Source organism: Pinus tabuliformis, chromosome X (assembly GCF_031772625.1).
Source record: "Pinus tabuliformis cultivar Carrire ecotype Pingquan chromosome X, CPIR1, whole genome shotgun sequence".
In the NCBI taxonomy this organism is placed as follows: Eukaryota; Viridiplantae; Streptophyta; class Pinopsida; order Pinales; family Pinaceae; genus Pinus; species Pinus tabuliformis.
The window spans coordinates 1074890930-1074906441 of NC_142308.1; the positions used below are offsets into that span (position 1 = coordinate 1074890930).

Sequence of the window (15512 nt, forward strand, 5' to 3'; positions counted from 1 at the left end):
CCACTCACCCTATACACATGTCAATCATCATGGAGTATCGCACGGGAAGGTGAACCACTCACCTTGTACACAACGCACCAATAGGGGAAGGTGATCCACTCACCCTATGGTCCCTCATAGCTCCAATAAGTACCCTAAGCCCCCAAGAGCTCCTAGAGATTAGTGATCAACTCAAGCGAGACCCTCATTGGAGGGTCTTTCCATGACTCCAAGACTCTCTCGGGAATCTAAGAATTTGACCTTCCCTAAGGGATTCATGAGAATGTCTGCGACCTACTCATCAATCCTAATATGTTAGAGCCTTATTTCTCCCCATTTTACCATATCCTCGATAAAGTGGTACCTAATATCAATGTGCTTGGAGCAGTTGATGAGCATGAGATTATCTGAAAGGAAAATCCCACTCTGGTTGTCACAGAAGATAACGATGCTATCCAACATGTGCTCAAATAGCTCACTAAATATCTTCCTCAACCAAACAGCCTCACAATAGGCCATACTAGTTGCAATGTACTCGGCCTCGATGGTGCTTAGAGAAATTGATTTTTTCTTCCTGCTCATCCAAGAAATTGAAGCAGACCCCAAAGATAAGCAACATCCTGACGTGCTCTTTCGATCCACAACACTGCCAGCCGAGTCAGCATTAGTATATCCATGTAGTCTCAAATTCCCGACAGTGTATCTCATTCCATAGTTGATTGTGCCACGGGGAAATGTCAAGATATTATTAGCAACAATCCAATGTATGTGATGAGGCTCAACCATAAATTGACTCAACGTATTCACAACGAAGTATATGTCCGGATGGTAGTTTTCCAAGAACATCAAGACCCCCACAAGTTGTCTATATTCAAAATAGTTTGTCAATTTGATCCCAACAACACTTCCACATAGTTTCTTGAAGTTAAGTTCCATCAGAGTAGACACAAACTTGCAATCCACCATGACACATATCTTGAGTAGCTTCACAATGTATTTTCCTTGAGAAAGGAAAATCTCACTTGCCTTTTGCCAGACCTCCAAGCTTACGAAGTAGTGCATCAAACCTAGGTCCTTCATCTCGAACTCAAAAGCCAACTCCCTCTTGTATTGATAAATGAGAGGGTTTGCACCTGTCAGAAAGAGATCATCTACATAAAGGACCAAAATGAGAGGCGTGTCCTTTTCAACTTTGAATTATAGGTTAGGATCAACATCACTCCTTGTAAATCCCAACTTCATAAGATAAATATCAATCCTCTCATACCAAGCCCTAGGGGCATGCTTCAACCAATAGATGGATTTCTTCAACCTGCATACATGTTTCCTTAAATCTTGTACTTTGAACCGATGAGGTTGTTCCAAGTATACTTCTTCCTTGAGCCATGTAAGAAATTAGTCTTAGCGTCCATTTGATGTAGACTCCATCCTTGAGTGGCAACAAGAGAAATGATAGATCGGATAATGGTATATCACACAATTGGTGCAAATATATCATCATATTCCACTCCTTCCTTTTGAGAGAAGCCTCGAGAAATGAACTTGGCCTCAAGAAACGAATATCTTGTAATATTTTTCAGTAATCCCATCATCTCCATATTTATTTTTTTATATCCATTTTGAGGTGACTGCATACTTTTCCTTGGGTCTAGGCACCAGTTCCAAGACATCATTCTTCATGATAGATTCATATTCCTCATTGAACACATCCTTTCAGACTTGGTGTTTTACAACTTCTTCAAACGTGCATGGTTTTGCTTGAATAATAGTACTCATAACAACTAAGTACCCTTGGTACCTATTCAACATATTACTTTCACAAAATGTCCCTCTTGAAGCAATATGTCTTTCAACACCTTCAAGATTATCTTTGAGCCACGAAGGTATTTTCCTTGAGGTAGAGAGATCACCAAGAGGTGGATCAATGGGATCCAGTGGGCCTTTAAGATTGGGCATAGGATCATATGTTGGAACATTGTCATGTTTTTCTACAACATCGTCATCCTTTCTTGGGATAGGGAGATTTTTGGCTTTCCCAAGGGCAGTATCTTCATCGAAGGTGACATCATGGCTTATTTCCACATCTCTTTGACCAGGCACATAGATTCTATATGCCTTTGAATTTTCATTGTAGCCAACAAATATACCTTTCTTCCCACATTCTTCCCACTTGTTTCTTTTCTCTTTAGGCACATGAAAATATAAGAGACAACCAAATATTCTAAAATGAGAAACATCTTGTTTCTTACCAGTGAAGATCTCCTCAGGTGTCTTGAAATCCAATTCTTGATGTGGGCTCCTATTTTGAACATACACGGTAGTGTTAGCAACTTCTCCCCATAAGAACTTTGGTATACCTTGATCATGGAGCATGGCATGGGTGGATTCCATTATTTTTCGATTATTCCTTTCAGAAACTCCATTTTGCACAAGAGTGTATGGAACAATTGTATCCCTCTTAATGCCAACTTCTCTGCAAAAGTGACTCAATTGATTTCATTCATATTCGGTTCCATTATCGGTCCTCAATATCTTGATTTTCTTCCCTGTTTGATTTTCCACCAATGCTTTGAAAGAACAGAACCATTTGAACACTTCATCCTTCTTCTTCAAGAAATAGATCCATGTTTTGCATGAGAAGTCATCCACAAAGATTGCATAGTATAAGTATCTACCCAATGATGTTATGAGAAACATACCAGATAGGTCAAAATGGACCAATAGAAAAATATCAGTAGTTAGGCTTTCACTAGAAGGAATGGTCCCCTTGTAATTTTCCTAGATGCACAACCCTGAAAAACCCCTTCATGAATTATGTTGAATTCGAGCATACCTGTGACCATCTTCCTTACTGCAGGTAAGGCTTTGTAATGAAGGTGGGAAAATCTCTAGTGTCATAATTCAGATTGAAGAGAAGTATCACAAGTCAAGGCTCCCAAAGGACTTCCTCCAACTTGATAGAGATCATCAACCCTAAATCAAAGTGTGAATGCAATTTTAGGGTTTCTTTTCCAAATACGTACATTTCCATCAATGAATGCTACCTTGAAGCCTTTATCTTTCATCGCAAAAATAGACACCAGTTTCTTCTTCAATTTGGGAACATACAACACTTCCTGTAGATGAATGATTTGATCTTGATTCAAGTGAAGAGTGACAATACCTATCCCTTTCATGGGGTAGGTGGCATTATCTCCAAGTATGATATCCAAATTAGTCTTCTTTAAATTTCAAAGGGCCTCCTTGTATTCAGTGAAGTGCCTTGAGGCTCCACTATCAATTAGCAAATGATCCAAAGTATCTGGAAGAGAAGAAATAGATAGAGTGGAAATAAGGTAAAACTTCTTTTGCTTTTCTACAACATTACTTTCCTCATACCTGGAATTTCTCTTCCTTTTGGGAGGTCATCCATTTCCATATCGAGCAGTAGGAGCATTCATTTTTCCGTTATTGTTGAACCTGTTATTTCTTTAATTGCCATTTCCTTTATAATTGTTGTTGTTTTTGTCGTCGTCCCTTGGAGAATCCTTCTTGTGGGGAAACTCTCTAGCATAGTGGATGAACTTGTTACAATTGTAGTACCTTCCTTTCCTTCCTTCTTTGAATCCATGCTTGGACCCTTGACCCTGTCTCCTTAGACTTGTTGAGAAATAAATAAGGGCAATGATTATAGAGATTTCTCTTTACTTGATAATTGCTTGTGATGTCTTTTTACTTACTATCCTTGTTACTTATTATTATATTTGTGTATAATCAAACAACTACCAAAACAAGACACCGAATATAGGCTGCAATCCAGTGCCAAAACCTCTCCACTTGAGAGGAAAACCCGCAAATCCCTTCTCTTCCTTATAGATTCTTGAATTGATGAATTCCAAGACCTTAAGACTGACTTTAGAACCCTCCAATACCAATACCAACCTCTTCGAATGATGTGCTAACCTTGATCTTGTCAAACCCAGTCAAATCTCTTCTAGTAGCACTTCTTCGACCTCTAACTACAAAAAATTTCAGCCTCCAATGCAAATAAATAATTTCGGCCCCCCCAATAGTTGTTGCTTCCACACATGTGAGCTTTGATCTACCTTTTGAGCCTTCCTTTGACCGTCACTTGAGTTTCCCTCACTTTAGGAGCATGAGGATTACCCTTGGTGACCTTTGCTTGACCTACTTATCTCCTTTTCTCCAAGATCAAACTTGAAGATAGAAACCCTAGGTCTTGTTGCAGAAACGTTAATTCTCCTTAGCACCGTGTGAGAGAGAAATAACCCAAAAAAAGGTCTTCCTCATCCTCTTCCTTCATCGTTACCTTCTTCTTCTTTCTTCTTTGCTAGAATGAGAGATGAGTGAATGTGGCTCAAGGAGGACAAGTTCCCTCCTATATATAGGCTCCTCAAGGTGGACGTGACTCTTCCTTTTAGGACAACTTGCCAGCTTCCAGACTGACTTGGTCTTGGAGGGTATCTAGAAGCCTTTTAAGACAAAAATATTTTTTTTTACTAGTTACAATGTGCCCGATGGGGTCTCCAACTTATGATAATGACTCTTTTGACTTATTGACCTAGAACAAACCCTATAATCACTCAATGGGTGCTTGACCTATAAAATAAAGGACCTTGAGCATGAAACCCATGCTCCAAAAATAATAATAATAATTTTTCTTTCATTTTACACTTTACAAGAATCAAAATTACATTTCATCTATATGAAGACCGAACCTAGCTACATATTTTTCAACACTCCCTCTTAATTAGGGAGGTATTCATATTTGGTACCTGGACATTCTCAATTTGAAGACATAAGAAGAGTTGGATTGGTAACCCATCTGTAATAACATCATACCAACCATCATTGTGACATAGCAAGGCCTTGAATAACAACTCTATCTCTCCACAAGATCAAAGCACAATGCTAGCGAGACCAATGATTTATAGACACCATCATCATTGTTACTCAAGGTATATACTCCACCCTGGTTTTCACGGAGTATGAACTTCTTTGGACTGTGTTTGTCTTGGATAGCCAATCCTCAGAGAATACCGGCCGACGAATACTCTCATCTTGGATGCCCTACCACATCCTCAAATAATATCGGTCAACGAATACTCTCATCTTGGATGCCCTACCACATCCTCAGAGAGTATCAGATGCCATATGTTTACCCAGTCCTCCATTCTATCTTCCCAATTGAAGACAAGAATGATGTTCCTATCTCTCCCTATCAACTAAGGAGTATATATCAACCTGTTATCACTGACAAAATTTCAATGCCAAATGTCTTACATTTGTTTGATGAAGGAATTGGCGGTGGCGTTCCATGAACAACAACGTGGAGATAAGATCATTGTTTTCGCAGACAATCTTTTTGCACTTACTGAATATGCATCTCCAGAATGGAAACAGGGGTTTGGATGGGCCTTTGACATGCCTCCTAAGGGTCAGAAACTGCACATAGCTTGCAAGAGCAAGAACACTTTTGGAAAGGGTTCTTTGGGTAAAGTAACCATTCAGATTGACAAAGTGGTAATGCTTGGAACAATCAGTGGCCAGTATACTCTTGTCCCTGATAATAACCGAGATGGTACTTCTCGAATACTTGAAATAGAATTTCATTGGTCTAACAGGGATCCCGACATCTCCGGTTCTTAGGAAAGATTGGCAGCGCTTTGTGTTCTTGGACATTATTGGTCGTAAATGGGTTCAGCTTTGTCCAGCAGTAACTGCTGCTTCTGAGATGATGATGTTTTAAGGTTGCAAAGTCATCCCATATTATTACTAGTAATGCACGAGGATGCCATGAGTGATAAACTCGAGGGAATTATTTCTGTACAAAGTCCTTGGAATGATCTTGTGCTCTGCAAAGCAAGCCATTTTTCTGTTTCAATATTAAACAGGCATATTTTTAGATCTATTTTGCCCCATTTATGTGGGATCTGGACTACTTAACAGCCGTATGGTGATTTCTTACAAAGAAACTTTGTTAAAGAACAGAACCAAGGAGGAGGGATAGGCCTCAGGATTCAAACAATGGGATTTCAACTGAGAAGAACAGCTATATGTTTGCCATATGTTTGCAGAGTAGAGCAGTAAACCTTGGATAGGAGTGTAAATGCTCGAGCATGTGTTTTCGAGATTTGCAAGATTTGATCAATAGATGAATCAGCTTAGATCTCTTCGACTCCATCTTCATTCAACATAAGCTCGAGCTCATCATGTCGGCCCGCAGAAGAACTCTGTTAAAGGTTATCATCCTTGGCGATAGCGGGGTTGGTAAAACCTCGCTGATGAATCAATATGTAAATAAGAAATTCAGCAACCAGTATAAAGCAACCATTGGAGCTGACTTCTTGACTAAAGAAGTTCAGTTTGAGGATAGATTGTTCACGTTGCAGATATGGGATACCGCTGGCCAGGAAAGATTTCAGAGCTTTGGTGTTGCCTTCTACCGTGGTGCCGATTGCTGCGTTCTTGTTTACGATGTTAATGTGCTAAAATCATTTGATAACCTAAATAATTGGCGCGATGAATTTCTAATTCAGGCAAGCCCTTCTGATCCGGAGAATTTTCCATTTGTTGTGCTTGGAAATAAAATTGACGTGGATGGTGGAAACAGCAGAGTGGTCTCTGAGAAAAAGGCCAGGGCATGGTGTGCTTCTAAAGGCAACATTCCCTACTTTGAAACTTCTGCAAAAGAAGGCTTTAATGTTGAAGCAACTTTCCAATGTATAGCCAAGAATGCATTGAAGAATGAACCCGAAGAGGAAATATATCTTCCGGACACAATTGATGTCAATGCTGGGAGACCACAAAGAACATCAGGATGTGATTGTTAGTCACCAGGGGATTGTACAAGACTTTGATGCTACAAATAATAGTTTACTTGCATCGTAAGATATCGAACTTGACTGGATAATAATAACATCTGGAGGCAAATATTTGCCTTGCGGTATCATGGGTGCCTATATCTTCATATTGATGCCTATCATCATACATGAGTCATTCGAGCGACTATAACAGCATAATCGACTGAACATTTGAAGTCTAAAAAAAAAAAAAAAAAAGTAGACCATTCTCCATGTAAAAGCCCATTTTCAGGTCACATTATAAATCTGTGCAGGATTACTCTTCAGCTTCGAAATTGAGAAAAAGACCAGAACTGACATTGTGTCTGTCAACCATTCAGGGTGCTTTTGGAATTATAGGCATACTCTGAATTCAAGAAATACCAAAGTCAATGGGTGTATTTCCTTAAGTAATCCCTATGAGGGGAAAAATGGCTCGGTGGCTATTTTGGTTTTGGCTTTTAAGAATGAATACTGATCTGTTGTATGAAGCTCAGGAAGCCTATGATTTATGGTGCTACCACTCATAGTGAAAGAACAAGGATCCTGTATACATTCAAGCACAGCCCTGATGTTAATACCGTTTTCCTTTCAAAGGCAAGCTGTTTCAAATAATACAGCAGTTTCGTAGCGCGCTACGAAACTGCTGTAGGTGGTGTTTTCAACGCAGACAAACAGTTTGGTAATATGTGCGGAAATTTTCAAAAGGAAACACCTAAAGGATATGTAAGAGACCAAATGAAGCCATCACAACCATTCAGATCAAGACAAGTGTACCTTTAAAAGGTGGAATGCTTTAACTCAAGTTTAAAGTTTATGTTATAAAGCCACTTTATTACCGGTCATAGGGTATTGAATGAGTTGCATACAAGGAATTTTGGCTTGCACACTTGGCCATCGATGAAGCCTCCAACACATCAGGAACATGGTGGTGTTCTATATTTTTGGGTTATTAAAAGGGCTAAAAAACATGCTGCTGTATATTCGAAGTTATGGAGGACTGGAACCGAAAAGCAAGGGATATTACCTAACATCAATGAGCAGTTAAAGCATTCAGCATCCAAGGCCAACATGGAGCATTAAATACTCATCTTAGCAATCATCTCAGTCATCTCAGCCAAACTGAAAGGAGACCAGGTGTCAAAGAACAAGGAGGAATCATTCTACGAAGAAGATAGAGTTAGAGTCATAGTCAAATTAGAACTCTTTAGAACTCCAGTTAGCACTTATTGTATTTAATAGTTTGTTGCAAAGCAGATAGGTGTCATAAAAAAGTAGTTGTTGAATTCCCCTCATGCTGGAGGAGGAATCTCGAATTAGGTAGAATAAGAATTCTATATATAGCTAAGACAGTGATGTAATGAGGGTTGGATATTTTATAAAACAGAGGACTGTTTTGGCTTATGTAAAAAACAGAGTTCAGTAATATAAATGATTGTTTTACTTCTCAGGATTCATAAGGGATTTTCTTGTTCAGAATGTGTGATGGTATATTTTCTTTAGTGTTCTTTTACAGTTGTACAAATGCATAATCACTCAGAATTCATTGATCATGCTCTGACTTCCTGTATGTCTTTGTAAACTGTGGTTTTATATAAGTGGTATTCTGAACATCCAAATGCTAAATGCCCTGACTTCTATGTAAGGCATCATCATTGTTTGTTGTAGTATGTTTGACTCCATAGGCCCAATGGAAACTTATGTAATGTTTGTCCAGCCTTCATTATTTGTCAATGTTATTCACAAGAGTTAGCCATCTTACTAATAGTCAAAATCAATAATCCTTTGAGAGAGCCCTCTCAGGCTAAGGAGGCTAAGCCTTAGTCAAAAGATTGGTGTGAAATAGTTACTTGAAGTCTTCCTGGGCTGCAGCCTTCCAGGGCTTGATTTTGAGATAACATTTTGGTGTGTCTGCCGGGAGCCTGAAGATTATTCATTCCCGAAATTATGAAGCTGAACTTATGAAGGTAGCAAAAGCTCAGAAATCTTTTTGAGGCTGCAAAACTACCTTGGCGACTCCACACATCAAATAAGAAATTGGAAGGTGACTCCACTGCTAGAAGATCAGTAGCTTGATGAAGTTTCAAGATGAATTCCACTGCAAGAATGAATGCCAGGTATGCTCCTATGAATCGGTCTCATATCCCTGGTTTTCCAAATCCTATGCCAGAGGTTGATTGGTTAGACAATCTTCCAATATTCAAAGATGAAAAGAAGGATAATGTTGCTCTTCATTTGGTTAAATTCCACATGCATATACGCAGTCTTAAGGTTCATTTCCCTGAAGATTGTCTCATGAAAATGTTTATGACCACTTTAGAAGGAAAAGCATGGTCTTGGTATAAAAGTCTGGAAAATGGTTCAATATATTCGCTTGCTAGTTTTCATGATGAATTCTGTGAAATGTATAAAGAAGGTTATCCTTCCTTATTGCTGCTTAAAGATTGTTGTAGACATTCTTTAAGTCTTATTCAGTACTTGGAAGATTTTTATGATGATGATGAATTTATGGATGAAGAAATTTTAGAGGCTCTTCATAACAATGCATTCCAGCACCGAGAAGAAAGTATAACATCTCATGAAACGCAGCATGAAGATCAGCAGGGGTTTATTTGTGAAAACCATGTTTCATCCTTTGATGTTGATGTAGAGATGCAGCAGATTTGTCAGGCTTCAGATCATTATGAGTATGAAATAGATTGCAAACAGCAAGAAGAAGTACTGGAAAATAGCTTTTATAGCCCTCAGGAAGAGGAAAAGATTGTTCAATTTTGTAATTTCTTGCAGCAGCTTACTTCAAATAATGATCACAATAGTGAGGAAAATTGCATTGTCTATGAGAATCATGCAGAAAGGCAGTTGGATAGCATATCAAAAGAATCTTGTGTGGTTAAGAATCAGTTGTCTAAAGATGTAAAATGTTATGATGATCATCAACATAGCCATGTATTCTATGACCCTATAAGTGAATATATGGACAAGCTTTGCACTCCAATCTGTCATTTTCATTTACATTATGAAGATCAAATATATTATGAGTTGATGTGGTCATCTCACTATCATGGTTATTTTGAGGTCGGATACAGTCAAGAGCCTCCAATATCAGAGAAGACAATTGATTGGCTTTATTGGAAATATCATGTTGCTTGAGCTACAAGTGGAGCTTGCAGCTGATAGGGTAGGTAGGTAGGAAAGTGCAAATAAGCTCAAGGTTGACTGAGCAAAATTTTTTTAGTAGTGGTAGATATAGACTTCTTTCTCCTACAGTGATCATCAAACTTAAGCCCGAGGTGAAGGCCCAAGGAACTTAAAGAAGATGTTTGTCAAATAAATTTTATAAGGCACTGGAACTGCAGGTTCTTAGTGTACCACAAGGGCACACTATCCCAAGTGGAGCCACTGTTATCACTGACAAAATTTCAATGCCAAATGTCTTACATTTGTTTGATGAAGGAATTGGCAGTGGCGTTCCATGAACAACAACGTGGAGATAAGCTCATTGTTTTCGCAGACAATCTTTTTGCACTTACTGAATATGCATCTCCAGAATGGAAACAGGGGTTTGGATGGGCCTTTGACATGCCTCCTAAGGGTCAGAAACTGCACATAGCTTGCAAGAGCAGGAACACTTTTGGAAAGGGTTCTTTGGGTAAAGTAACCATTCAGATTGACAAAGTGGTAATGCTTGGAACAATCAGTGGCCAGTATACTCTTGTCCCTGATAATAACCGAGATGGTACTTCTCGAATACTTGAAATAGAATTTCATTGGTCTAACAGGGATCCCGACATCTCCGGTTCTTAGGAAAGATTGGCAGCGCTTTGTGTTGCCTTCTACCGTGGTGCCGATTGCTGCGTTCTTGTTTACGATGTTAATGTGCTAAAATCATTTGATAACCTAAATAATTGGCGCGATGAATTTCTAATTCAGGCAAGCCCTTCTGATCCGGAGAATTTTCCATTTGTTGTGCTTGGAAATAAAATTAATGTGGATGGTGGAAACAGCAGAGTGGTCTCTGAGAAAAAGGCCAGGGCATGGTGTGCTTCTAAAGGCAACATTCCCTACTTTGAAACTTCTGCAAAAGAAGGCTTTAATGTTGAAGCAGCTTTCCAATGTATAGCCAAGAATGCATTGAAGAATGAACCCGAAGAGGAAATATATCTTCCGGACACAATTGATGTCAATGCTGGGAGACCACAAAGAACATCAGGATGTGATTGTTAGTCACCAGGGGATTGTACAAGACTTTGATGCTACAAATAATAGTTTACTTGCATCGTAAGATATCGAACTTGACTGGATAATAATAACATCTGGAGGCAAATATTTGCCTTGCGGTATCATGGGTGCCTATATCTTCAGATTGATGCCTATCATCATACATGAGTCATTCGAGCACTATAACAGCATAATCGACTGAACATTTGAAGTCTAAAATAAAAAAAAGTAGACCATTCTCCATGTAAAAGCCCATTTTCAGGTCACATTATAAATCTGTGCAGGATTACTCTTCAGCTTCGAAACTGAGAAAAAGACCAGAACTGACATTGTGTCTGTCAACCATTCAGGGTGCTTTTGGAATTATAGGCATACTCTGAATTCAAGAAATACCAAAGTCAATGGGTGTATTTCCTTCAGTAATCCCTGTGAGGGGAAAAATGGCTCGGTGGCTATTTTGGTTTTGGCTTTTAAGAATGAATACTGATCTGTTGTATGAAGCTCAGGAAGCCTATGATTTATGGTGCTACCAGTCATAGTGAAAGAACAAGGATCCTGTATACATTCAAGCACAGCCCTGATGTTAATACCGTTTTCCTTTCAAAGGCAAGCTGTTTCAAATAATACAGCAGTTTCGTAGCGCGCTACAAAACTGCTGTAGGTGGTGTTTTCAACGCAGACAAACAATTTGGTAATATGTGCGGAAATTTTCAAAAGGAAACACCTAAAGGATATGTAAGAGACCAAATGAAGCCATCACAACCATTCAGATCAAGACAGGTGTACCTTTAAAAGGTGGAATGCTTTAACTCAAGTTTAAAGTTTATGTTATAAAGCCACTTTATTACCGGTCATAGGGTATTGAATGAGTTGCATACAAGGAATTTTGGCTTGCACACTTGGCCATCGATGAAGCCTCCAACACATCAGGAACATGGTGGTGTTCTATATTTTTGGGTTATTAAAAGGGCTAAAAAACATGCTGCTGTATATTCGAAGTTATGGAGGACTGGAACCGAAAAGCAAGGGATATTACCTAACATCAATGAGCAGTTAAAGCATTCAGCATCCAAGGCCAACATGGAGCATTAAATACTCATCTTAGCAATCATCTCAGTCATCTCAGCCAAACTGAAAGTAGACCAGGTGTCAAAGAACAAGGAGGAATCATTCTACGAAGAAGATAGAGTTAGAGTCATAGTCAAATTAGAACTCTTTAGAACTCCAGTTAGCACTTATTGTATTTAATAGTTTGTTGCAAAGCAGATAGGTGTTATAAAAAAGTAGTTGTTGAATTCCCCTCATGCTGGAGGAGGAATCTCGAATTAGGTAGAATAAGAATTCTATATATAGCTAAGACAGTGATGTAATGAGGGTTGGATATTTTATAAAACAGAGGATTGTTTTGGCTTATGTAAAAAACAGAGTTCAGTAATATAAATGACTGTTTTACTTCTCAGGATTCATAAGGGATTTTCTTGTTCAGAATGTGTGATGGTATATTTTCTTTAGTGTTCTTTTACAGTTGTACAAATGCATAATCACTCGGAATTCATTGATCATGCTCTGACTTCCTGTATGTCTTTGTAAATTGTGGTTTTATATAAGTGGTATTCTGAACATCCAAATGCTAAATGCCCTGACTTCTATGTAAGGCATCATCATTGTTTGCTGTAGTATGTTTGACTCCATAGGCCCAATGGAAACTTATGTAATGTTTGTCCAGCCTTCATTATTTGTCAATGTTATTCACAAGAGTTAGCCATCTTACTAATAGTCAAAACCAATAATCCTTTGAGAGAGCCCTCTCAGGCTAAGGAGGCTAAGCCTTAGTCAAAAGATTGGTGTGAAATAGTTACTTGAAGTCTTCCTAGGTTGCAGCCTTCCAGGGCTTGATTTTGAGAGAACACAACCAAACCAAGCTTGTTTCTTAAATAAACAAGCTTCTTATTAAGAAGAGATTTTTCATTATGTTAGCTACTTACTCATTAGTGGAGATATAATGTAGCTGCAATACACCATCTTGTTTTAGATTCTGAATATAGTGATACTTGTTATTGACATGCTTTGTATTTCCATGGAATACTGGGTCTTCATCCAATCGTATACAACTGGTGTTATTACAATGTATCAATATAAGGTCCACAGGTCCTACAAATATGTTGGATAGCAACTTCCTTAACCAGACCGCTTGTCTGCTTATTTCATAGGCTGCAATATACTCAGCCTTAGCACTACTCAAAGAAACTATATCTTGCTTTTTGATGATCCATGAGACCATGGAGGATTCCAAACTGAAACATCTTCCTATAGTGTTCCTTCCATAGCTCTCACTACCTCCCCAGTTGGAATCTGTATAAACAATTAGTTTGACATCATTCCTTCTATCATACTTCAGGAAGTAGTGGATGGTTCCTCACATATTTCTCAAAATGTGTTTTGTTGTTATCCAATGATCATGCTTCGACTCCACTTGGAATTGACTGAGAATATTTAAAATCACGTCTGGTTGAGTATTCACTAAGTACATCAGTGAGCTAATCAATTTTCCATACTTGGAAGGATCTACTAGACTCTATTCAGAACTCCTTAGTATTTTCAAGTTTGTGATCATCGAAGTTGTCATTGGTTTGCAATTCATCATGTCAAACCTCATCAATATATTTATCAAATACTTCCCTTGACCCAGATAAATCTCATCAGATCCTTGCTAGACTTATAGTCCTAAATAGTAATGCATCAGCTCTAGATCTTTCATGTCAAATTCTGTTGCTAATTTCTTCTTACATTCTTCAATTCGGCCTTCTACACATGTCAAGAGAATATCATCTACATACAGAAGAATGATCATCAGTTCACCCTTCACAACATTAATATAAAGGTTCAGATCAATAGAACTCTTTGTGAGGTCTAACCTCTGAAGGTATGCATCCATTCTAGCATACCATGACCTTTGTGCTTGTTTGAGGCCACCTAATTCCTTATTTAATCTATAAACATATGCCTTTCTTTATTTAACTTCAAATCCCAATGGTTTCTCTATATAAACTTCCTCATCAATTATGTCATTCAGAAATGTAGTTTTGACATCGATTTGGTGGATGTTCCATCCCATAGATGTTGTCAAAGAGACCAACAAATGTATAGTTGTATACCTTTCCGTTGAAGCAAATGTCTCTTCATAGTTGATTCCTTCGAGTTGAGAGAAAACCCTAGCCACAAATCTTTCCTTATACTTATCGATACTTCCATATGATACATATTTGATCTTATAGATCTATTTGGAAGTTACCACAGATTTGTCATCAAGCCTAGGCACGATCTCCCAAACTCCATTCTTCATTATAGATTGATATTATTCATTCATGGCATCCTTCCATTCTTGATTATTTACATCTTCTTCAAAAGTGGATGGCTATTCTTTTATTAGTTTTGTCATGTAGGATGCATACCCATAATATCGTTTGGGCTTCTTGATTTCCTTGAATGAGCCTTGAGTTGCTCCATGAACTTATGCATCAAGTAGTGTTGACTTCAACCAATTAGGTCTCTTTCTTGATTCGGACATGACCACATGTTGAATAGGTTCACTGGGACCTTCATCTTCATGGTGATATTCTTCTTCTTCCCTATCGACATCCTCTTCAAATATTGGAATTTCTTCATCACCAAAGTCCATCAGAAGTTCCTTTTATTTCTTGAATGCAATGCTTTCATCGTATATGACATCTTGATTGACTTCTATATGGTGTACTTCCTTTATGTAGATTCTATAGGCCTTAGAGGAGTTTTTGTAGCAAAAGAAATTTCCTCTCATGCCCAATGGATCCAACCTATTTCTTTTGTCCTTTCGTATATGAAGATATATAGGACAACCAAAGATTCATAGATGATCTACATTTTGTTTCTTCGTAGTGAATACTTATTTGGTAGTTCTGTTATCTAGTGACCTGTGGGGACTAAGATTTTGAATATATACAGTTGTATTTGTGGCTTCTCCTCGTAGAAACTTTGGTAGATATTGATCACGCAACATTTCTTTTACACTTTCTTCAATGGATCAATTATTTCCCTAGGAAACTCCATTTTGTTTCATATTATATGGGATGCACTGCAAGAAAAAAGGACATTGGTGAGGGTCAAAAATTGTCACTATAAGCTCATTGGTGACGGTCAAAAGAGTCTCCATCACCAAAATTGAATGTCTTCAAAGGTGGCGTCACCAAAAGTATAGGTGTTGTAGTGACATTCATGGTCCATTACCAATAATGATTTATAATGACGGATAGTGATCGTCACCATTTCATATAAGTAATGGTGACAGACTTTAGCCTTCATCACAAAAAATTGAACATCGCCAAAAGTATAAGTGTTGTGGTGACATTCAAGGTTTGTCACAAATAATGATTATAATAACGGATAGTGACTGTCACCATTTCATATGAGCAAGAACGATTTATTGTGATGGACCTT

General features: G+C 38.2%; 1 protein-coding gene and 1 pseudogene across 1 annotated transcript; both read left to right on the forward strand.

Annotated features, from left to right (window-relative positions):
• Nucleotides 1-5253: 5253 nt before the first annotated feature.
• Nucleotides 5254-5628, forward strand: LOC149143543 (protein CELLULOSE SYNTHASE INTERACTIVE 3-like). Its single transcript, XM_089451870.1, has one exon. It carries the CDS (start codon nt 5254-5256, stop codon nt 5626-5628), a length of 375 nt encoding a protein of 124 aa, XP_089307996.1.
• A 506-nt stretch (nt 5629-6134) lies between these two features.
• On the forward strand, nt 6135-6853 carry LOC149143544 (ras-related protein Rab7 pseudogene; annotated as a pseudogene).
• Nucleotides 6854-15512: the final 8659 nt, after the last annotated feature.